At 44.2% G+C, this 23425-nt stretch overlaps 1 protein-coding gene across 3 annotated transcripts in view; it reads left to right on the top strand.

Moving 5' to 3' along the window:
- Nucleotides 1-259: 259 nt before the first annotated feature.
- Nucleotides 260-23425, top strand: part of BBOX1 (gamma-butyrobetaine hydroxylase 1) — a 97368-nt gene continuing 74202 nt past the window's right edge. For 2 of the 3 annotated variants that reach the window (XM_040328351.1, XM_040328349.1), the window contains exons 1-2: nt 8614-8718; nt 15342-15755. In XM_040328351.1, coding sequence (XP_040184285.1) covers nt 15372-15755 — 384 coding nt within the window. In that variant the 5' untranslated portion in view covers nt 8614-8718; nt 15342-15371. Of the gene's footprint in view, nt 295-8613; nt 8719-15341; nt 15756-23425 lie in introns of those variants that run through there. The other variant, XM_040328350.1, reaches the window with a different exon arrangement.

Here is a 23425-nt window from a genome sequence, read left to right as displayed (position 1 = left end):
TAATTATATCTCCTGTGACAAACAATTCAGTAACCCTGTTGTCATCAAGCTTTTATTTTAAATCAACTCCATTTTAATTTTTTTTTTAACTCTGTGTACAGAATCACATTCTGAGCTTATTAAGAGAGTAAAGATGCAGACAGCAAGATGTAAGCCAGATCTTATGATTATCAGTTGTGCTAAATATTTTCCATGGCTGCCATTCACTTCATACTAATATAACTTATCTTGCTTCACTAGAATGCCTGGATCATTTCATTCTTATCGGTCAGCGGTCTGTGTTGGGAATGACTGGTAAGCATTATGAATGCAGCATGTTTTGTAGGCACCAGGTTTAGATAAAATGGGGTAGATTTAATAAAGACTGTGGACTTTGAAAATAAAATTTTCAAAAATAAAATTAGTGAATGTAGCCCAGCTATGATTTGTAAAAAAAAATACCCATTCAGGTGCAAGGAAAACAAACAAAATGAATCGTTGCTTGCACGTGATTGGATGATGGAAATCAGCGGAGCTTCCCCACATTGCTCTGGGGAAAAAAGAGTGCAACTGTACCTGCAAAATGCACAGTCTATTTGACTTTAGCAAATCAAGCACAGTGGGGCCGAAAAAAAAAACGGGCACCATATGCCCATATGCATACTGGGTGGTAAAGGTATCTCAACAGAACTATGGGGCCTAAAGCAAATACAAAAGGTGAACACTAATGCCGCGTACACACAACCGTTTTTCATGATGGGAAAAATGCAATTTTTTTAATTGGTTGTGAAAAACGGTCATGTGTAGGCTCCAAATGGGCGTTAAAAAATTTAGAACATGCTCTATTTTTTCTTGTCGTTTTTCACATCGTTCTATTTTACGTCATGAAAAACGGTTGTGTGTACACTTTAATGAGGGGGAAAAAAAGTGCATGCTCAGAAGTTATGAGACGGGAGCGCTCGTTCTGGTAAAACTAGCGTTCGTAATGGAGATAGCACAGGCATGGGCGTCCGCTCCATAGAGCAAGGGGGGGCAATTGACCCCCCCTGGAAAATCGAGAAGGTTTTGAAGAGTTTTGCCGCTGCGGGCTGTCTGAGCGGTCCCGGGCCGGATGTCACACAGGCACAGCGAGCAGAGTGAAGCCACCTCCCCCGCCAGTTTTTATGTGTACACAGGGGGAGGGAACCTGCTGTGCCTGTGCCGCACTGATGGCTGATCTGAGGTACTGAATGGGGTGGGGGGAGGAGGGTCCATCTGTGCTGAAGGGGGGGTCTGTACATTCGCTCTTTATATGGGCATGGAGTGAAGATGAATTATCTCAAGCTATTTCAAACTGCCAGCTGGCAACGTTATCGGTAAAGCGCCGCTAAAAAGTGTCGCTTTACCATCGTTTTAGCTGCGCTATTCTGACGCTAGTGGGGCACGTTTAACCCCTGCTAGCGTTTGAAGAAAGGGTTAAATGCGACTGTGTATCGCCGCTGCCGAAGCGCCCCTCCCTGAAAAAATTTCAGCGGACGCTCATGAGCCATTCGAATGGAACTTCCCCTTTATAGTGCCTTCATACGTGTGGTCGTACGTGTTGTACGTCACTGCGCTTTGCTTGAGGATTTTTTTTCACGATCGTGTGTATGCAAGGCAGGCTTGAGAGGAATCACGCTGAGAAAAACATTGTTTTTTCGATGACATGAAAAACGGTCCTGTGTACGTGGCATAAAGCTTGTGCAGTCAGTTGGCAGGCAAGGCATAGGGTTGTCCCCTGGCCACTGTTTATAGAAAAGAGATAAAAAGGCCAGTATTTTTCCCAGAAAGGGTGACAAATTTAGCAAAGCAAAACCTACAACAGTCAGTACCCGAAGGTTATTGAACACACTCATGTCAACTCACTCCAACCTCACTTTCCAATGACCATATTTTGCAAGACATTCTGATCTGGTCATAGGTTGGCAAAATCAATTTTGGTAATGTTACTAAAAGGGTTTACAACATTTACATAATTCAGTCGTATTTATTTATTGTTGTACTGGATAAAGTTTTATGTATTTCTCTGTGCAGTGCATACATTTCACTATCTGTTTTTATTCTGTATGTATGGAGTGCTACTTTCTTTTTCTATATACTGGGTGTAATTCTTAGTATCTGTACATATTCGGTATGAATGGACACTGCACATTACAACTTTTCATTTGTCTTGTATGCTGGGTATAATTTTTAATGTATACTATTATGCGTGCATGCTTAGTGCATAGTACCACTTCTCTAACATCTTGAAAGTGATTCTTGCCATCTGTTCTTATCCTTTAAGTGCACTGTAGAAATTCCAATGTCTGCTCAACATTTTTTTAACTGAGTGCATTTGTAATTCGCCATTTAATGGGGCACGTGAGACCATGACCCTTAAACTGTTTAACCACACGTAGGTTTTGCAACGGCGGGTGCCTCTTTCTTATTGCCCTATAAACCTTTCTCCCAGGTTGACATCTATGTGAACACGCTTCAGCATTCCAATGCAGGCACATAGTAATAGGCCATACACCCAATACATTAAACACACCCAATTAGGAATCAATGGATCGTATGATTGTCACTTGTCAGTCTACCACCTTACTTCTCTTTACCTGAAGTTCTGCTGATGAATCTGTTGGCAAATGCTGTCACACAGCACATTCTAGCCCCAGAAACTGCTATACTGTAGAATTACGGGGTTTGAGAAGATCCTTAACCACAATTTGGATGTTCAAGGGGAGAACTAGGGCTCTATCAGAGAGTGGGTGACCCTGGGTAACTTCCAAATGTTATCATCCCTAACATCGCTGCAAAGGACCCCATGGACAAGTTTACTTTTCCCCTGCATCTCTCTCTCTCTATCTTTCTAGTAGTTTCTAAGGCCCCATACACACGATAGAATTTATCCGCGAATACGGTCCAGCGGACCGTTTCCGCGGATAAATCCTCTCGAGGATTTCCGCGGATTTCTATGCGGAGTGTACACACCATCGCATTGAAATCCGCGCCGAAATCCTCTGGCGATGACGTGTCGCGCCGTCGCCGCGATTATGATGCGGTGACGTGCGCGACGCTGTCATATAAGGAATTCCACGCATGCGTCTAATCATTGCGACGCATGCGGGGGATCCCTTCGGACGGATGGATCCGGTGAGTCTATACAGACCAGCGGATCCATCCGTTGGGATGGACTCCAGCAGATGGATATGTTTTGCATGTCAGCGAATATTCGATCTGCTGGAATCCATCCCAGGGGAGATATATCCGCGGAAACAGATCCGCTGGCGTGTACACACCATAGGATCTATCCGCTGAAACCCATTTGCTGGGATTTATCTGAGGATGGATTCTATGGTGTGTACGGGGCCTGACTCTTTGTGACCTCATTGACCACAGATCGCCAGGCTTTTCTGTCCTCCACTGCCTCCCAGAGCTTGCTTAACTTCATGTTCATTGTTTGAATGATGCCATCTACCCAACTTCCATTTTTTCCATGTTTCCCAGCATCAGAGTCTTTTCCAATGTGTCCTCTCTCTAAAAGGGCCCCCAGGACCTGGTATGGCCTGGGGGGGGGACCCCCACGCCTTTTTTTCCCTTTATTTTCTTTTTAAATAGCTGGGTGACGGCAATTGCAACCGCGAGTCAATTTAAATGTGATTTGACTTGTTTTTTTTGTATACACCGCTCCTAAAGCACCCCTGCCGAACCGCCGACAAAGCACCACTGCAGCGGCGCTTTGCGGGCAGTTTTAACCCTTTTTCATCTGCTAGCGGGGTTAGAAGCACCCCGCTAGCAGGCGATTAGCGCCACAAAAACGACGGTAAAGCGCCGCTAAAAATACAGACGCTGCGGTGTGAAAGTAGCCTAAAATTGGAAACCCCAATAAAAATGGAACATTTCCTTAAATATAGTGCCTGGGTGTCCCCTTAGTCTGCCTGTAAATTGGAGCATCTGTAGCATGCATAGCACATACTGCAGCAAAAATTCTATTTCTGAAGAAAAAACAAAAAAAATATCAAATCCCATTGAAATTGACTCACGGTTGCAATTACCGGCCCCACTGTTTAAAAAAAAAAAACCTGCGTCAATAAAAAAAAAAAAAAAAACAGCGTGGGGGTCCCCCTCAAGATCCATACCAGACCCTTATCTGAGCATGCAGCCTGGCCAGCCAGGAAAGAGGGGGAGCTAGCTCCCCCCTCCTGAACCATACCAGGTCACATGCCGTCAACATGGGGGGGAGTTTGCATGTTCTGTTTTCTGCCCCCCTTTCCTGACCTGCTGGGCTGCATGCTCAGATAAGGGTCTGGTATGGATTTTGGGGGGAACCCCAGGCCGTTTTTTAGGGGGGGATTTTGGTGTGGGGTTCCCCTTAGAATCCATACCAGACCTGACATTTTCTATTGCTGACGTTGTTTTTTTAACATTTCAGCTGATGTTGTTAAGAACGCAGGGGCCAGTTTCCCGACCCGCTGCCTAACAACCAGCTATTCTTCACACAGAAAAAATAAAATAAAAAATTCAATGAAAATGTACAATATATGTAAACACAAATGTGTTTTGATGCTCCCTAAAAAGAGAAGCTGTATTGGCAGAAGAAAATACGTTTTGGAGATGCAGATCTACTATAAACAATGACAGCTGAATTATCTCCTAGTTTGTCTGTTTGCCAAGCTGATTTATGGTTTCTGCTCCAATAAAACTACTACTTGCTAAGGACCTTCCTGCTCTAACGCTCAAAAATATATCTAAATGACCACAATATATTATGACTTAACTACCTCACACACAGGGTTCCATTGACTAAACCTACTGAGGTTTCAGCATTAAACAATCTGCATAAATGGAAAGAAACTCGACAACGTACAAATGTAGCAACGTACAAATGTAGAACTCAATTAAACTGTTTACAAAGGGTGGACTGTGAATACCACAATATGGGCACTGTTAGCATTGTAGGCTTCTGTTTTCAACACAGAGCACAACCATTAATATGGGATTTGTTTTTATTTCCTCCTCCCCCCACACACACACACACACTTTCCTTTGCTTGGCTAATCAGTTTGAACTTTGACCTGGAAAAACAACATTTCACATTTCCCAAGATAATGATGTGGCAGACAAAGTACTATATATGTGACAAGCACAGTGGAACCTTGGTTTAAGAGTAACTTGGTTTGAGAGGATTTTGATTTACAAGCAACCTTTTTTTTTAAATTCTGACTCGATTTGCGAGTTTTGGCTCGCAAGACGAGCAGAATTCAAGCTAAATAGGCCTGCAGTACCTCATTTGGCCTGAGGTATGGGGGCGCAGAAGCCGAGAAGAGCTGAAAATAGGTCTGCAGTACCTCATTTGGCCTGAGGTACAGGGGCGCAGGAGCCGAGAAAAGCCAACCATTGGCCTGCAGTACCTCATTTGGCCTGAGGTACAGGGACGCAGGAAACGAGCCGAAGTGTCCTCTGGCCTTTTCGGATGTTTTCGGCTCTCTCTGGCACCCCCACCTCTGGCCGCATTCGGTATTGCATCCCATTGAAGACAATGCAGAACAAATTATTTTAATTTCCATTGACTTCAATGGGAAAACACGCTTTGATATGCAAGTACTTTAGATTACAAGCATACTCCTGGAAGAGCTGAAGGAGCCTGGAGAAAAAAACCCACAATGGAAAACTGCACAAACTACAAAGCACTCACTAATAAATACCACAAAGCAGAAAAATAAAATTTCTGAAACATCATCTCAAAAGCCATAAACCGTCACCGCGAACTCTTCAAATTAGTCGTTCAGACTATGAACCCCATCTGCCTAGAACCTCCAGCAAATGAAACTCAAGAATTCTGTAATGAGCTTTCAGATTTTTTTATCGACAAAATTGAAAACATTCGGGCAATAATTCAACAGAAAAAAACAACCAACCTTACTCGGCCACAGCAAGAAGAGGAAGACAATACAAACATTATACAACCGACAAATTTGTGCTGATCCCGATCACCCCCAAGACCACCAAAAACATCATCAGAAGCCTCAGAGATAGCACATCACCAAATGCCATAATTTCTACAAAACTCCTGAAAGAATGTACAGGTATCTTGGCACCCACCATAACACATCTCGTAAACCAATCATTCAAAGAGTGTATTGTCCCAATCTCCCTCAAGCAAGGCATAATCAAGCCCCTCCTAAAGAAACCTAACCTCGACCCTAAAGACCCAAATCATCGCAGACCGATAACAAGCCTGAACACCATCTCCAAGATTATTGAGAAAGCTGTAGTACAACAGCTACAACTCCATTTGGACACACACAAACTCTTGGACCCACTCCAATCAGGTTTCTGCCCAGGCCATGGCACTGAAACAGCACTTCTCAAAATATGGGATGATGCCCTCGAAGCAGCAGATGACGGAGAGTCATGTCTCCTGGTGCTGCTGAATCTCAGTGCGGCATTTGACACTGTAGACCACAAAACTCTACTCATTTGCCTTAAAGAAGTAGTAGGAGTCACAGACACAGATCTACCTTGGTTCGCATTCTTCCTAGAAAATCTTTCCCAGACAGTGAAACTAGGAGCCTTCACCTCTGAAACTCGCACAATTTCTTGCGGAGTCCCTCAAGGATCACCCCTGTCACCCGTGGTATTCAACATCTACCTCCACCCACTCCTCAAAATCATCAGTAAACAGGACGACACCCAACTCTACTTTCGCATCCCCGGGAAAAAATACCAATATAACGGTCTGGAAAAATGCCTCTTGTTGATTGATGATTGGATGACCGAGAGCTCCCTCAAACTCAATGGATCCAAGACAGAACTCCTTCTCCTCCACGCAAACCGAAAGACAAAAGCTGAGATTTCATGGACACCACCCACTATCCTCGGACAGTTGATCACCCCAAGCACCAAAGTCAAAAGTCTCTGAGTCATCTTTGATTCTGAAATGTCGATGGATGCACAAATTTGATCAGTAGATCCCACCATCTCCTCCGACTGCTGCGTAAACTCATCCCCTTCATCCCAGAAGAAGACATAGCAGTAGTAGTTGGAACTATCATCAATTCCCGGCTCGACTACGCAAACTCCCTCTATATTGGATTACCTAAATATCAGATATCGCGTCTACAAGTCATCCAGAACACAGCAGCCAGACTGGTAACGGGGAAAAAGACCTGGGAATCCATCACCCCTTCACTGAGGACCCTTCATTGGCTAACCGTAAAGGATAGGGTCACATTCAAGACCATCTGTCTTACCCACAAGTGCACACAAGGAAATGCTCCTCAATACTGCGAGAAAATAAAGCATTACACCCCCAATCGAATTCTCCGACCAACCAACCAAAACCTTCTCCACATCCCCAAGTCCCGCTACAAATCAAAGAGAGAACGAAGATTTGCAGTCCAAGGACCACGGCTATGGAACGCTCTGCCCACAAACATCTGCATGGAAGAAAACCATCGGGCCTCCCGGGAAAAAACTTAAGACTCATCTCTTCTGAAGGATAAGGATGCCACTGGATGGAAATAAGCGACTTACGGCGATTTAGTTCGCATTTGTAGCGCTATACAAGTTATTCACTCACTCACTCAATAGGCTACGCACACCTATGCCTTCGCTCCACCCCTCGACCGGTCCGCTACATGTTTTTTTATTCTCTTTATTTACTCTTGTTTCAAAGAAAACATTTGTATTACTGTATAAATGTCACTGGCATGGAAGGGGTTAACACTAGGGGCCGATTAAGGCATTAAGTGTTCCCTAGGAAGGTGTTTATAACTGTGGGGGGAGTGGACTGACTGGAGGAGGAGAGAGATCGCTGTTCCTAATCACTAGGAACAGCAGATATGTTTCTCCTCCCCTGACAGAACAGGGATCTGTCTGTTTACATTGACAGATCCCTGCTCTGTCTCTTTCAGGATCGATCGCGGGTGGCTGGCCTACATCGCGGCCACGCAAATTGGCTCCGGTGTCGCGCCAGCAGCACGCGTCCCCTAGTGGTCTTTTTGTATCTATCATTGTTTAGGGATGGTGTCAATTTCAGAACATACCTCATTTTTTGGTCCTCCAAAAGAGGGACTGTCCCACTGAAGTAGGAACATCTGTATGTATATCCTTCAAAACAATCTATATGGTATGTACTCCAAAAGAGGGACTGTCCCTCTGAAGTAGGTACATCTGTATGATATGTTCTTCCAAAGAGGGACTGTCCCTCTGAAGTAGGTACATCTGTATGATATGTTCTTCCAAAGAGGGACTGTCCCTCTGAAGTAGGTACATCTGTATGATATGTTCGTCCAAAGAGGGACTGTCCCTCTGAAGTAGGTTGTGTACATCTGTATGGTATGTCCTCCAAAAGAGGGACTGTCCCACTAAACATCTGCAAGATATGTTCTTCTAAAGAGGGACTGTCCCTCCAACATAGGAACATCTGGTATGTCCTCCAACCCAACTGGTGTGAACCAAGCTTGTCCGCTGCCAGTGTAAAACTACAAAAGAAAGTCAAAAACTCTTTTTATCACAGTCGCCATAGTTAACAACAGCAAGCGAGCAGCTTTTGTATTGCGTATGTAAGGAAGAGATAAGGAGCTGCACTATGCACAGGCTGCGGGTGTCACATTTCCAGAAGCACTGGGCTGGGACTTTGTGGCTGGGATCCAATGACAGGGTTAGGAATAGATTCCCCAGCAAGAACAAGCATGACAGGAAGAGAAAGCCAGAGAGAGGATAAGACAACACAAGGTATTGCTTTGGGGTCCAGCTGATTTGCTGCAGTGCATAGAGCAGACTGTAGTGCTGTCATTCAGGAGACTGTAAGCAGAAAAGATAGAGTAGCACTGGAAATGAGAAGGCATCGCATTCTGATTACATTTGCAGTTATACGTTCACTGATTTCTATATACAAGATGCAATTCATATGAAGTACAAGCTGTGTGTACAAGCTGGGGGATGGGAGCTCCTGGGAACTGAAAAGACCATGATTGTAAAACAGCCCATTGTATTTCTCCGGGTGGGACAGCGAGAATTCAGCACATACTTTACAAGCTTAGTAAAAAAAAAATCTACTAAATTGTGACTAGGGGGTTTAATAGCAAAGTGGAGTAAATAATGCTTATAGGAGAGTTCGATTTTCACTTTTTATTTTTTAACCACTTAAGGACTTTTTTACAAGTTAAAATAATTTTTTTTTTGCTAGAAAATTACTTAGAACACCCAAACATTATATATATTTTTTCAGACACCCTAGAGAATAAAATGGCGGTCGTTGCAATACTTATGTCACACCGTATTTGCACAGCGGTTTTACGAGTGCAATTATTCAGGAAAAAATAAACTTTTTTTAAAATTAAATATTAATAAGATAACAGTAAAGTTAGCCCAGTTTTTTTCCATATTGTGAAAGATAATGTCACGCAGAGTAAATTGATACCCAACATGTCATGCTTCAAAAATTGCGCCCGCTCGTGCAATGGCGACAAACTTTGACCCTTAAAAATCTCCATAGGCGACGTTTGAAAATTTCTACAGGTTACCAGCAGGGCACTCGGGCACTGCCTGAGTCCCCGATGGCACTAGGGGGCCCCCATCAGGGTTGCCAGCCTCAGTAAAACCAGGGACAGTATGTAAAAATCTGTGTTTTTAAAAATTCCCAAGATTATAGCTGCCCTGCCTCTCCAGTACCTTTTCAGTGTGTGTATGTGTATTCTGTGTGTATGTATACTGTGGGGCAGATTCAGATAGGTGAGCGGATCTTTAGATCCGCGTAACCTATCTCATTTACGTTACGCCGCCGCAAGTTTTTGAGGCAAGTGCTTTATTCAGAAAGCACTTGCCTGTAAACTTGCGGCGGCGTATCGTAAATCCCCCGGCGGAATTCAAATTCCGCGGGTAGGGGGCGTGTAAAATTTAAATCAGGCGCGTCCCCGCGCCGAACGAACTGTACATGCGCCGTCCGTAAAATTTCCCAGCGTGCATTGCTCTAAATGACGTCGCTAGGACGTCATTGGTTTTGACGTGAACGTAAATTACGTCCATCCGTATTTGCGAACGACTTACGCAAACTACGTCAAAAATTCAAAACTCGGCGCGGGAACGACGGCCATACTTAACATAGGATACGCCGCACATAGCAGGGGTAATTTTACGATGGAAAAAGCCGAACGCAAACTACGTAAAAAAAATGCGCTGGGCGGTCGTTCGTTTCTGAATCGGCGTAAATGCTCATTAGCATATTCGATGCGTAAAAGACACGGAAGCACCACCTAACGGCCGGCCTGGAATTGCAGCCTAAGATCCGACGGTGTAAGACACTTACACCTGGTGGATCTTAGGGATATCTATGCGTAACTGATTCTCAGAATCAGTCGCATAGATACGACCGTCAGAACTCAGAGATACGACGGCGTATCAGGAGATACACCGTCGTATCTCTTTCTGAATCTGCTATTGCCCGGGGGCCCCATAATCTCCTATTGCCCGGGGGCCCCATAATCTCCTATTGCCCAGGGGCCCCATCATCTCCTATTGCCTGGGGGCCCCATAATCTCCTATTGCCCGGGGGGCCCAATGAGTTGTCAGTCTGCCCCTGGTTACCAGTTTTGAGTTAGAGGAGGTTTAACGATTGCGGCGATACGCACATGTGTGGTTTTGAACACCGTTTTCATATGTGGGCACGACTTACGTATGCGTTCGCTTCTGCACGCAAGCTCGGCGGGACAGGACGCTTTAAAATAAAATATGTGGGTCACTTTTATTCCTATTACAAGTTAAACATCCCTTGTAATAGAAAAAAAAGCATGACAGGACCTCTTTAATGTGAGATCTGGTGTCAAAAAGACCTCAGATCTAACATTTACACTTAAAAGCAATAAAAAAAGAGTGTTTTTTTGTTTCCATAATTTTTTTTCCCCCTTAAAGACCATTAGGCAGAAGACGTTTGATTTCGCTTCCGTTATCCAATGGTATGGAGCTGAGTGGGGGCCATCTTTCCCTCTCTCGACTCCATGTCTCTCAGAGGAAAGGACCAGATCGTCTCTGCTGCTACCGACAGCTCTGGTAAGACCACCAGGGAGCAGCGGGAAGGGGGCCTCTACCACCCCCGATATAAAAGTGATCTTGCGGCGAATCTGCCGCAGAGGCCACTTTTATCTGAAAGTGGACCGCCTGCTGTTTAAAAAGATGCAGAGGTTATGGCAGCTAGCCCCTGCCATAACCCTGGTATTTAAAGTGGAGCTCCACCCTAAAGTGAAACTTCCGCTCATCGGATTCCTCCCCCCTCCATGACCATATTGCAATAATAACATCAGAAGCTGAATTTGTCCACTAATTCTTAGCATGTCCTGGCTGTCAGTAATGGAGGCAGGCACAGACATAGCATGGTTTCCAAATCCTGAAGTAGAATAAGCAGCACTTTTTTTTTTTTTTTTTTTGGGACCCACTAGAGGACGCCGGGCCCTCATGAAGTCTGTTTCTGATTGTTTGGTCAGACACATTCACACCAGTGGCCTGCTGGAGGTCATTTTGTAGGGCTCTGGCAGTGCTCATCCTGTTCCTCCTTGCACAAAGGAGCAGATAGCGGTCCTGCTGATGGGTTAAGCGTTCTCTATGGCCCTGTCTAGAGACTTTGCTGGGAGACACAGCAAACCTTCTAGCAATGGCAAATATTTATGAATGAATGAATGAATGAAAAACTTATAAAGCGCGGCGCATGCGAACTGAATCGCTTCTGGGCGCTAGTTGTTCGTGTCTCATGTCATCAAAAGAGCAGAGTTTTGATTCGTCTTCTGAAAGTCAGGTGGTTTTCCTCCAACCGAATGCTGGTTGGTAAAGCGTTCCATAGTCTAGGACCCTGAAAAGCAAACCTTCTTTCTCCTTTGGACTTGTATTTGGTTTTTGGTACCCTGACCAGATTTTGGTCGGTGGATCGCAGAACGCGATTCGAATTGTGAGGTTCTATCTTGTCGCAAAGATATTGCGGAGCCTTCCCATGGATGCACTTATGTGTCAGGCAGAGTGCTTTAAATGCAATTCTGTCTTTTACTGGCAGCCAGTGAAGGGTTCTCAACGAAGGTCAGATTGATTCCCATTTTTTTTTCCCAGTCACAAGTCTGGCGGCCGTATTCTGTACGACTTGCAGACGAGAGATTTGGTACTTTGGGAGTCCGAGGTAAAGGGCATTTGCATAGTCCAGTCTGGAATTCACGATTGTTCCCACCACGACTGCTACGTCTTCTTTGGGGATAAATGGAATAAGTCTGCGTAGTAGGCGCAACAGATGGTGCGCTCCGCTGACTACTGACCCTATTTGTGCGTCCATTGTCATGAAGGTGTCGAAGATGACCCCGAGACTTTTGACTTTGGAGCTAGGGGTGATGATTTGGCCCAGAATGGGCGGGGGTGTCCAGGTTGTTGCCAGTTGACTCTTTCGGCTGGCGTGAAACATAAGGAGTTCTGTTTTTGAACTGTTGAGTTTAAGATAACTCTTAGTCATCCAGTTTTCTATCAAAGAGAGACATTTCTCTAAACTGAGATGATGATCCTTTTTGTTGCAGATGCGAAAATACAGTTGCGTATCGTCTGCATAAGAGTGATAGAGTAGTTCTTGGCTACTGATAATATCAAAGAGAGGGCGAAGATAGATGTTGAAAAGCACCGGTGACAGGGGGGATCCTTGGGGGACTCCACATGACACCGTGCGCTTTTCCGACGTGAAACAACCCAATTTAACTGTTTGTGATCGGTTTTCAAGAAAGGAAGAAAACCATGGTAAATCACCTTCTGCGACTTCTGCTACCTTGGCTAGTCGCATCAGTAACAGTTTGTGGTCTACCGTGTCAAAGGCTGCGCTTAGGTCCAGCAGAACCAGGAGACAAGATTCTCCTTCGTCTGCGGCCTCGAGGGCATCGTCCCATATTTTGAGTAAGGCCGTTTCTGTCCCGTGTCCGGGACGGAAGCCTGATTGTAATGGATCCAGTAGATTGTGGGTATCTAGATGCTGTTGCAGCTGTTGTACCACTACTTTCTCCATTATCTTGGAGAGAACATTAAGGCCTGTTATGGGACGGCGGTGAGTTGGGTCCTTGGGATCCAGGTTAGGTTTTTTCAAGATGGGCTGGATTGTGCCCTCTTTCAACAGGGATGGCACTGTGCCTTCCTTAAATGACTGGTTTATAAGCTGTGTGATGGGTGGTGCCAGGATGTCGGCACATTCCTTCAGCAGTTTGGTGGGGATGATATCATTGGGCGATGTGCTGTTCCGCAAAGCACCAATGATATTTTTTGTGGTATCGATGGAGATCGGTTCCAGAGTGAACTTTGTTGATTGTAGAGCGTTTCTGTGGGTGTTTTGTGGTTGATTGACGGTGGGGTTGAGGGGGGTATTGTTTTGCATGATGCTTTCCCGGATTCTTTCAATTTTGTTGATGAAGAAATCCGATAGTTCATTGCAGAACTCTTGGGTGTCTGAGTTGGGGACTTCAAGACATCCTGGGTTCATGGTCTGGGTGACCATCTTGAAGAGTTCGCGGGGGCGGTTTAGGGCGCTGTTAATCGCCAAAGAAAAATGATGTTTCTTGGCTTTGAAGATTTCTTTATGATATCGTGTTGTTATTGCCTTGTAGATGATGAGGTTATCCTCTGCAGGACTTCTTTTCCAGGCGGCTTCCGCCCTTCTGCGCTCTTGCTTCAGAAGCGACAGCTGGTTGTTGAACCAGCCGGACTTTCTTTTTCGAATGCAGGCTTTGCGTTTCGGTGCTACTAAATCGGCTGACTGTAGCAGGGCTGCGTTTATGGCGTCCAGTGTATCTGCGGCTGTTTGATGTGGATGGATTGTTTTGATTCTGTTTCCCAAGGTAGATTTGAAGAGTTCCGAATGGAGCTTCTTCTGAGATCTAGCCCAGTGTATTGTCACCGGCTTGGGTGCTTTTATCACTGGGGGAATTTTGGAGATTATGAAATTAATTGCATGGTGGTCTGTCCATGGCAATGGTTCATTTTCTAAAATGCTTATTTTCAGATTTTGTCTGAAAATTAGGTCGAGTGTGTGACCTGAAGCATGTGTTGGCCCGCATATAAGTTGCTGTAGCCCTAATCCCTCCAGGTGATGAATGCAGGCGTCCGCAATGGGATCCTGTGCGGAGTTGGCCCACAGATTAAAGTCCCCGAGCAGCAAAAGGTGTTTGCTGTTAAGGGTATAAGTGGATATAAACTCCGTTAATGATGGCAAAAACTGCGATTTTGGCCCAGGTGGCCTATAGCAGAGGAGAATGTGAACAGTCTCCTGGGGGGAAGTTTGAAGTTGAAGAGTAAGGGTTTCCATGAATGGAAGAGGATTTTGAAGGGCTGGCTTAGTGATTGTAATGCGATTCTTGTGGATCACCGCCAGGCCTCCTCCTCTTTGCCCTATTCTGTTTTCCGTTATAATGCGATAGTTTTCTGGCACCAATTCTCCGAGAATGGTGTTGCAGTCGTCTGAGAGCCAGCTTTCTGTAATAAAGAGGCAGTCTAGATCGTTTTGTAGTAAGAAATCGTGGATTTCTAATCGGTGTTTTACTGCCGATCTTGTGTTGATCAAAGCACATGATATGTGCTCGAGCTGGGTTAAATAGTTAAAATTTTTGATGGTCGATCGTCGATCGAATCTCAAAAGTTGCTCTATTTTTAAGGCCTTTTTGGTGACGGCTGGTAATGCTGTTGCGAATTGTCTCAGACCCCGAATAGAGTGCGCAGAGTATCGCAGATTAGCCATTGTCGCCAGTCACATTGTCATCAGTCTTTCCTAATTGCGGCGGCCGCGAATGAGGCCTGGTCTGGCGCGGATGCGGGAAGAGCCGCGAGACGCCGGACGTGATGGGTGGAAGACTGTCCAAGTGAGCCGTCACTCGTTGAGTCTTCTCTCCCCGATTGGTCCAGAGGAAGGCGAAAAACCCCCGGCGTGCTGTGCCAATCTGCAGCGATCGGGGGAAAAAATTCCTTCCTGACCCCACACTGCCTGTGCAACCTCTATAGGGTCCGGGTATCGCCTCATGCTACCAGTAGTGACACTGACCCTAGCCAAATGCAAAACTAGTGAAAACAATCATTAAAGATGTGTAGGCAAAAAAGTCAATGGCCTCCACCTGTAAAACCATTCCTGTTTTGGAGGTCATCTCACCGATGCCCATCTAGTGCACCTGTTGGAAATGTCATTAACACCAAAGCAGCTGAAACTGATTAACAACCCCCTCTGCTACTTAACTGACCAGATCAATATTCCAGGAGTTTAATTGACTTGAAATACTCTGATTAAAAAGTTTTTTTTTTTATATTTTTTTGAGCAGTGTATATATAATGCTAATACAGTGTTTTTTGTTTTTTTTTCTCCTCAGAACCATTGAATTTAATTAAAGTGAGTCTCCATGTGGACTACTGTAGCTAAACATTTATTACGGAGCAAAGTCCGTCCGTGTGCAGCACACATATCACGGAATGTTCGAAGGAACAAAGGATTCCCTTCCAGTTTTCTGCTGCAAATCTCTCGAGGACAACACAGTGCTCCTTTCTATAACCAGACTGCTCACACTGGGACTATGATCCAGTACATAGAGGTATTGGATGCTGAACGCTTTGTCTGCGTACACTGGAAGGATGGAGGGCAAAGTCTATTCCCGTATGTATGGCTCAGAGATAATTGCCAATGTCCTAGCTGCTTCCTTCAGTCTGCCAAAGCCAGAAAGCTTCCAATTGAGAATCTGGATGTGAATACTGGACTGGATAAAGTAAATCTTTACAACGGAAAGAAGGTACACAGATAGATACATTGATGATGTTCTAATGAACTTGATTTCCCCATAGGTCTGTTACAAGAAAATTAAAGTATACCTAAAGTCAAAGCTCTTTTTTTTTTAGCTGCAAAATAATCCGGGGCTGAAGTGGTTAAATAAATACCCACATTCCAAACACTGCTAAACTTGCCTAAATTCACCTAAACTGGTTTGAAATAATGCAGTTTAGGTGAGTTTATAACGCTGATTTTTCTCTTGTCAGGATAAACGGGGTTTACAAGAAACCAGTGCATGAGGCCTTAAAGTAATGGCTCATGATTCTGCCCTGAAGGCATTTGTTCAGGTACTTCTTGTTCAAGAGTGACAACACTCTGTCCCTGTCTCCATTTGAGCTCTTGCATTGTCACTCAGTCTTCCAATGAGGAAGTGGCTGTTTCAACACACACTGTTCAGGCAAGGTCTACTGTTGTCACCATCAGGAAACCTGCTATGAGAAATGTCATGCCGTTTTCAGTGACGTGTGTAGACAGGAAGTGGCTTCAAACAGACCAGCATTCAGTTGAGTTCACATCTAGTTTAACAACTTGCCGTCCGCCCTACAGCAGTTTTACTGCTACAGGGTGGATCACATATACAGTTGCAAGAAAAAGTATGTGAACCCTGTTGGAATGATATGGATTTCTGCACAAATTGGTCATAAAATGTGATCTGATCCTCATCCAAGTCACAGCAATAGACAATCACAGTCTGCTTAAACTAATAACACACAAAGAATTAAATGCTACCATGTTTTTTATTGAACACACCATGTAAACATTCACAGTGCAGGTGGAAAAAGTATGTGAACCCCTAGACTAATGTCATCTCCAAGAGCTAATTGGAGTGAGGTGTCAGCCAACTGGAGTCCAATCAATAAGATGAGATTGGAGGTGTTGGTTACAGCTGCCCTGTAACACAAACCAGTTTTGGGTTTGCTTTTCACAAGAAGCATTTCCTGATGTGAATGATGCCTTGCACAAAAGAGCTCTCAGAAGACCTACGATTAGGAATTGTTGACTTGCATAAAGCTGGAAAGGGTTATAAAAGTATCTCCAAAAGCCTTTCTGTTCATCAGTCCATGGTAAGACAAATTGTCTATAAATGGTGAATGTTCAGCACTGTTGCTACTCTCCCTAGGAGTGGCAGTCCTGTAAAGATGACTGCAAGAGCACAGCGCAGACTGCTCAATGAGGTGAAGAAGAATCCTAGAGTGTCAGCTAAAGACTTACAAAAGTCTCTGGCATATGCTAACATCCCTGTTAGCGAATCTACGATACGTAAAACACTAAACAAATATGGATGTCATGGGAGGATACCACAAATCACATTTTATGACCAATTTGTGCAGAAATCCATATCATTCCAAACGGGTTCACATACTTTTTCTTGCAACTGTATATTCGTGATTTGACATTTATGCCTGCAGGAGACGAACTGCTTCTGCTGTAAATTTTCACAGTAGAAGCCGATCTGCGGATGCTGGGCACTTGATGTCCTCCCGCACCCACCGATCATTGGTAAAGAACACAGAACAGCGATCTGCCTATGTAAACAAGGCAGAACACCTTTCTGACAGGGGGGGATATAATTTAGAGACATAACCTGTAGTTGTGGCACCACATCTATGTATATATAAAGAATAAAAAAAAAGGACAAAAGAATCAGACTTTAACGGTTGCCACTAATAATCCCAAAAAGGAAAAAAAGGGGAGTACGCATGTACTGTATATAAAAATAACAATGTTTATTGATACAATAATATGTTAAAATTCAATAAAATAATTTTAAAAAAAATACAGTGACTAAACATGCAACTACTCCCATCAAAAATGAGTGAGTGTATAGGCATAACGAAGAAGCCTATCAGTGTGGCCCACTATGAGGTAAATGTATAAGTATGAGGATCAAACCGCCATATGCAGGGCCAGACGTAGGACTCAATGTGTCATCACCAATAAAAATTGCTATGAGTTTTGCCAGAGGCTTCTTCAGGTGGTCCTACTGGTATTGTATATTAAATAGGCTTGGGGGCCACAGAGACCTCAGTCCACAGCAACTGAGACAAAGAGGGCAAAGTACATCCAGCCCACACAGATGGGGGGGGGGGCCGGGGGGAGGAGAAGACCGTGCATCAAAAGACAGACCAGCTAATAAGGAATATCACACAGGCTAAGCCTAATCTTCAAAAACGATGGAGAGCAAAGGGCTCTCAGATCATGACTTGAGTGGGGAAGTGCAACCATAGATTAAATGTTCCATATACCACTTGTCCTCTTATATATGTGTTGCGGCCTGCTACTTTCATAGCTGGCGCTTTCTTAAATTTAGAGGGTGGTCGGAGACTTAATTACCTCTGACTGCATTTTACCAAATAAGGGCCTCTGTTCCAGCCATGGCTGTACTGTGAGTGAGCACTATTGCTGTCTGGGGTGTTGGTACCACCTCAGGCCAAGGGTGGCAGCAGTCGAGTCAGGGCGTATTGGGTGTTTTTCCTCGGCAGCCAATCAATGAGGGGTGATCGCCTCGCTGTGCATGCTGGGGGAGAGTAACATCGCTAGATTGAGATGGGCTCAGGTAAGTATTAGGGAGGCTGAGGGGGTCTGCTATACACAGAAGGTTTTTTATCTTTATGCATTAAGATAAAAAAAACTTCTGCCTCTACAATCTACTTTAATGGTATGAGTTTTGTTTTATCAGTGAGAGCCATGCAACTGGCATTTTCAGAAGTAGGACAGAAATAGTTGCTCTCGTGCTGGGTTTCCCTTATAACAGCAGTTTCTGTAATGTGTTTAAAACATATTTTAGAAACGACTGGCACATTAATCTTTTTAAGCAGTGTTATTAAAAATGAACCAATAATTCTTGGGAAACCAAAAACCTTTCAGTGATCGCTGCAGATTTATGGAAACGTAGATATTTTAAGCAAAATTCTTGCTGACTTGGAGTCTGGTTAAAGGGCCGACTAACACGTTATATACGAGCACCATGCCCAGGACACCTTTTCTGAATTAAGAGGGGTAGAAGATCATACAATCCTGATGTAGCTTGCCTAAGATTTATAGCACAGTTTTCTCACATACACAACAGATATATGGGATTGTAAGTCAGAATCTGACTAATCATAAATAAAGGTGCTTGGAAAGTTATTTTTTTTTTAATTGGTCTGCTTAGGGCTATCTTAATAGCATCATTGCCCCTGGACAAAGTAATGCACTGGGGCCCTACCAGTCGGCCTCAATTTACGCACCTACTCCCTACTCTCAGAATTAAAGTATAAAAAATTTGTAGAATTAAGCATAAATTTGTACTTTCAACAAAATCGATTTTAAACAATAAGGAAGCATTCCATAAATCAAAGACTAATCAACACAAAGGGCACAGTACAGGGGGGGGTCAGAAGGGCACAATACTGGAATCAGAAGGGCACAGTACAAGGGGGGGTTGGAAGGGCACAATACTGGAATCAGAAGGGCACAGTACAGGGGGGGTCAGAAGGGCACAATACTGGAATCAGAAGGGCACAGTACAGGGGGGGGGTCAGAAGGGCACAATACTGGAATCAGAAGGGCACAGTACAGGGGGGTCAGAAGGGCACAATACTGAAATCAGAAGGGCACAGTACAGGGGGGGTCAGAAGGGCGGAAGGGCACAATACTGGAATCAAAAGGGCACAGTACATGTTCCAGGAAGCTGCTTGGGTCATGGCCCTCCTGGGACATCTTAGTAAAAAGCATGACTGGCCCTGCAAATCCAGGACAATTGGCGAGTTTGATGTAATGCAAGACTATCATGGGGCCCCCATGCACCCGGTGCCCATGCATTAAGACAGTCCTGGGTCTGCTGTACTTGCAAAGTTATTTGGGTGGTTCATGTATGCAAAACATGTATACCAATTAACTTAACTAGGGTTCAGTTGGGGGGTAAGATTAATGTGATAATGGCGCTAATCACTTGTGTTCTCCTCCTTATGTGTCATCCTGAATCTCACACAGAGCTAGTTCTCCACATTTGTTCATATACAGTGCTTTGAAAAAGTATTCATACCGCTTGAAATTTTCCACATTTTGTCATGTTGCAACCATAAACGTACAGTAAATGTATTTTATTGGGATTTTATGTGATGGACCAACACAGAGTGTTGTGAAAAGTGTGGGGTGCATTTGTATTCTGTTCCCTGCAATACTTTGTAGAACCACCTTTCCCTGCAATTACAGCTGCAAGTCTTTTTGGGGATGTCTCTACCAGCTTTGCACATCTAGAGTGAATTTTTTTGCCCATTCTTTTTTTTTTAAATGGCTCAAGCTCTATCAGATTGGATTGAGAGCGTCTGTGAACACCAATTTTCAAGTCTTGCCACAGATTCTCAATTGGATTTAGGTCTGGACAATATTGGATTGGATTTAGGTCTGGACAAGCCGCCCGAGGGCTTTCACACTGGAGCGGTGCGCTGGCAGGACACTAAAAAAAAGTCCTGCTAGCAGCATCTTTGGAGCATGTGTGTATACCGCTCCTGCCCATTGAAATGAATGGGCATCGCGGCTATACCGCTGGCAGCGCCGCATTGCGGGTGGTTTTAACCCTTTTTCGGGCGCTAGCTGGGGGTTAAAAGTGCCCCATTACCGGCCGAATACTTCTGCAAATACGATGGTAAATCGCCGCTAAAAATAGCGGCACTTTACTGATGCCCCAGTGTGAAAGGGGCCTTATGTTTTTTGCCTTTGACTGGGCAGAAAACGAATGTGGTCATTCCTTTCCTCACTCTGATTTCTCCTCCTATAAGTATGTTCCTTATCAGCACACGTGCATACTGTGTATACCTGGATGAAATACCAGAAGAGGGGTGCACCAGCCTTTTGCATTATCTAAGGTACCATTAAAGGGGTTGTAAGGGTAAAACATTTTTTAAATAACAAACATACCATACTTGCCTCCACTGTGTAGTTCATTTTGCACAGAGTAACCCTGATCCACGTCTTCTCTTCTGGGGTCCCTCGTGACTGTCTCTGTTCCTCCCCACTGAAGCTAACCCCCTTCTGGGAAGCGCTCTTCCAAGGGGGTTAACTTGCGGGCGCGCTCCCGTGTGATAGTGGCGGCCATAGCTGCCAAGTGTATCACTTGGCCCCCGCCCCAGGTAAGTTAAACAGGGGGGCTGCCCGAGAGTGCAAGGTGTTTTTTTACCTTAATGCACCTTTGCCACGTTTTGTTTACATGTAACAATCAGTATTTTTTTCTAGAAAATATCTTGAACCCCCAAACATTATATCATTTTTTTTAAAGCAGAGGCCCCAGAGTATAAATTGATGTTGCATTTTTTAATGTCACACAAAATTTGCGCAGCAGTTTTCCAAGCACATTTTTTTGGGGGGAAAAATACACTTTTTGAATGCAAAAACACACATGACCCATGTTTGGAAAAATATAAAAAATGATGTTATGCTGAGTAAATGGATACCAAACATGTCGCAATTTAAAACAGCGCACGCCGTGCAATGGTGAAAAACAATGTCGAATACTATCTATAGGTAATGCTTTAAATGCCTTTACAGGTTACCACTTTAGATTTACACAGTGGTATGGTGCTAAAATTACTGCCCATGATTTGATACATGTGGTGATGCCTCACGTGTGTGGGACGATCGCTGTTTGTATGCATACGGGATCAACAGGTGTGTTTGCCAGGCACAGGCACACAAGCACAGGGGGATAAGGGCATTTAAAAGCTTTTTTCACTGTCACTTAGTTTTTTTTTATTGCTGTCACAAGGGATGTAAACGTCCCTTGTGACAGCAAAAAGCACATAACAGGTACTCTTTTTGGAGAGATCTGAGGTCTATAAGACCCTAGATCCCTCCTCTGCCATTAAAAGAATTTGATCACACCAAGATAGGTGTGATCAAACGCTTTTCATTTGAAAAAAGTGCAACGTTTACATCCGGGTAAACCAGAAGTGATGTTAGGTCATCGCTTCTAATTCCCTATATCATAGAGATGAACAGGGCCGTTCTAGTCTTTGTTCATCTCTATGACCAGCCAGCAGAAGTGCTGGCTGGTCCATCAGTTTTCCTGGTAGGACAAGAGAGCCTGTTGAAGACGTGGAAGGCGGCTGGAGTTGAGAACGTCCCCTCCCACTGCGGTTTGGTTTTGGTGTGTGAACTTGCTGTGCATACCTGTTGAACTTGAGCTTTCAAATCGCCCAATGTAAGCTGCCCTCACTAGAGGTGTGCACAACAACAAAGCATTTGTTTAGGATTGTTTGGACTCATTCATTAAATGAATAATTTTATTTTGTCATATTCATTATGTTGACATGATTCGTTTGCAGAATAAATTGTATATATTCGGATTTATTTGGAATATTCAAATTTGTTTTGTATATTCGTTGTTCCGAATTGATTCCTATTTAAGAAGCTATTTTGGAAGATTGGCTATATTTGTTTTAACGTGTTAATTCTTTCCCGGGAGATTATTTATGTACTTTTAGGTAGATTCACAAAGAGTTAGGCCGGCTTATCAGTAGATAAGCCAACCTAACTCTGAATCTGTTAAAGTATGGCCGCCGTTCCCGCCGCGAGGTTCGTATTTTTTACGTAGTTTGCGTAAGTCGTCCGCGAATCGGGAGTTACGTCGTTTACGTCCACGTCGAAATCAATAGGCCCGTACGGCGTACTTAGCCGCAATGCGCACTGGGAAATGTAGTCGCCCGGCGCATTCGCAGTAGCAAAAAACGTCAAAAAACGTGAGGTCAAGCCTCATTTCCATACAACACGCCCCCTTCCAAGTAATTTGAATTAGGCGCCCTTACGCCCGCTTGTTTTAGGCTACGCCGCCGAAGATTAGCAGGTAAGTTGATTGAAAATCACTACTAGCCTAGCTAATTTACGGCGGCGTAGCCTAAAAACACTAGGCTACGCCGCCCTAAATTTAATCCAATCTACCTGAATCTACCTATTTGTTTATAACGGATGGAGGTGGATCCATCAGTATCTCTGCATCATAGCATGACAGCCAAATAAATGTAGAATTTATTAACTGAGAAATTCATGGCAATTTGGAAACCCTGGGCCGCCTTCTGTAACTTTTCTCTAATACCGGGAGTACAGCTCGGAAACTTGACCGCTCGTGCTACTCCCTGACGGAGCTGGCACGCTTCTCTTCATTTCTCTACTTCACTTTTCTTTCCTTCTTCTTTCTGTCGCCTCCCTTGGCACCTCCACTGCAATTTATGTTACTATGAATGACTTCCCTCTGTGCCAACATACATGGCTGAGTTTTAGCACTTTGAGAGTTTGCCATCCTCACTCATTTTCCCAGTTGCACTTAGGCTGACAGCCGGGGTGGGAGGGTGGCGGTTGCATTCCCTGAGAAGCAGTATGATCCCAAAGGGGCTTCTTGGGGGATTGGAATCGCTGCGCCCGACCCACTGGGGAGTTTCCCCCAATTTTTTTGGGTTGACTCACTGCCCCAGGGCAGGTCGATCAGCCTTGTTTGAGGATGGTTATTGTTGGTTTATTTTTCCTTTTTTTGATGCTCACTTGTGTTATTGCGGGAAGGGTTTCGAGGTTCTCTCCTCAGGAATTGGAATGTAATATATTTGTTATTGATATTGACTCATTGCATACGCTATATATTTGGACGTTTGTTAACTTTTA

Source organism: Rana temporaria, chromosome 11, assembly GCF_905171775.1.
Source record: "Rana temporaria chromosome 11, aRanTem1.1, whole genome shotgun sequence".
In the NCBI taxonomy this organism is placed as follows: domain Eukaryota; kingdom Metazoa; phylum Chordata; class Amphibia; order Anura; family Ranidae; genus Rana; species Rana temporaria.
Note: the sequence above shows the minus strand (reverse complement) of the source record. Positions and strands in the feature narration are given on the sequence as shown.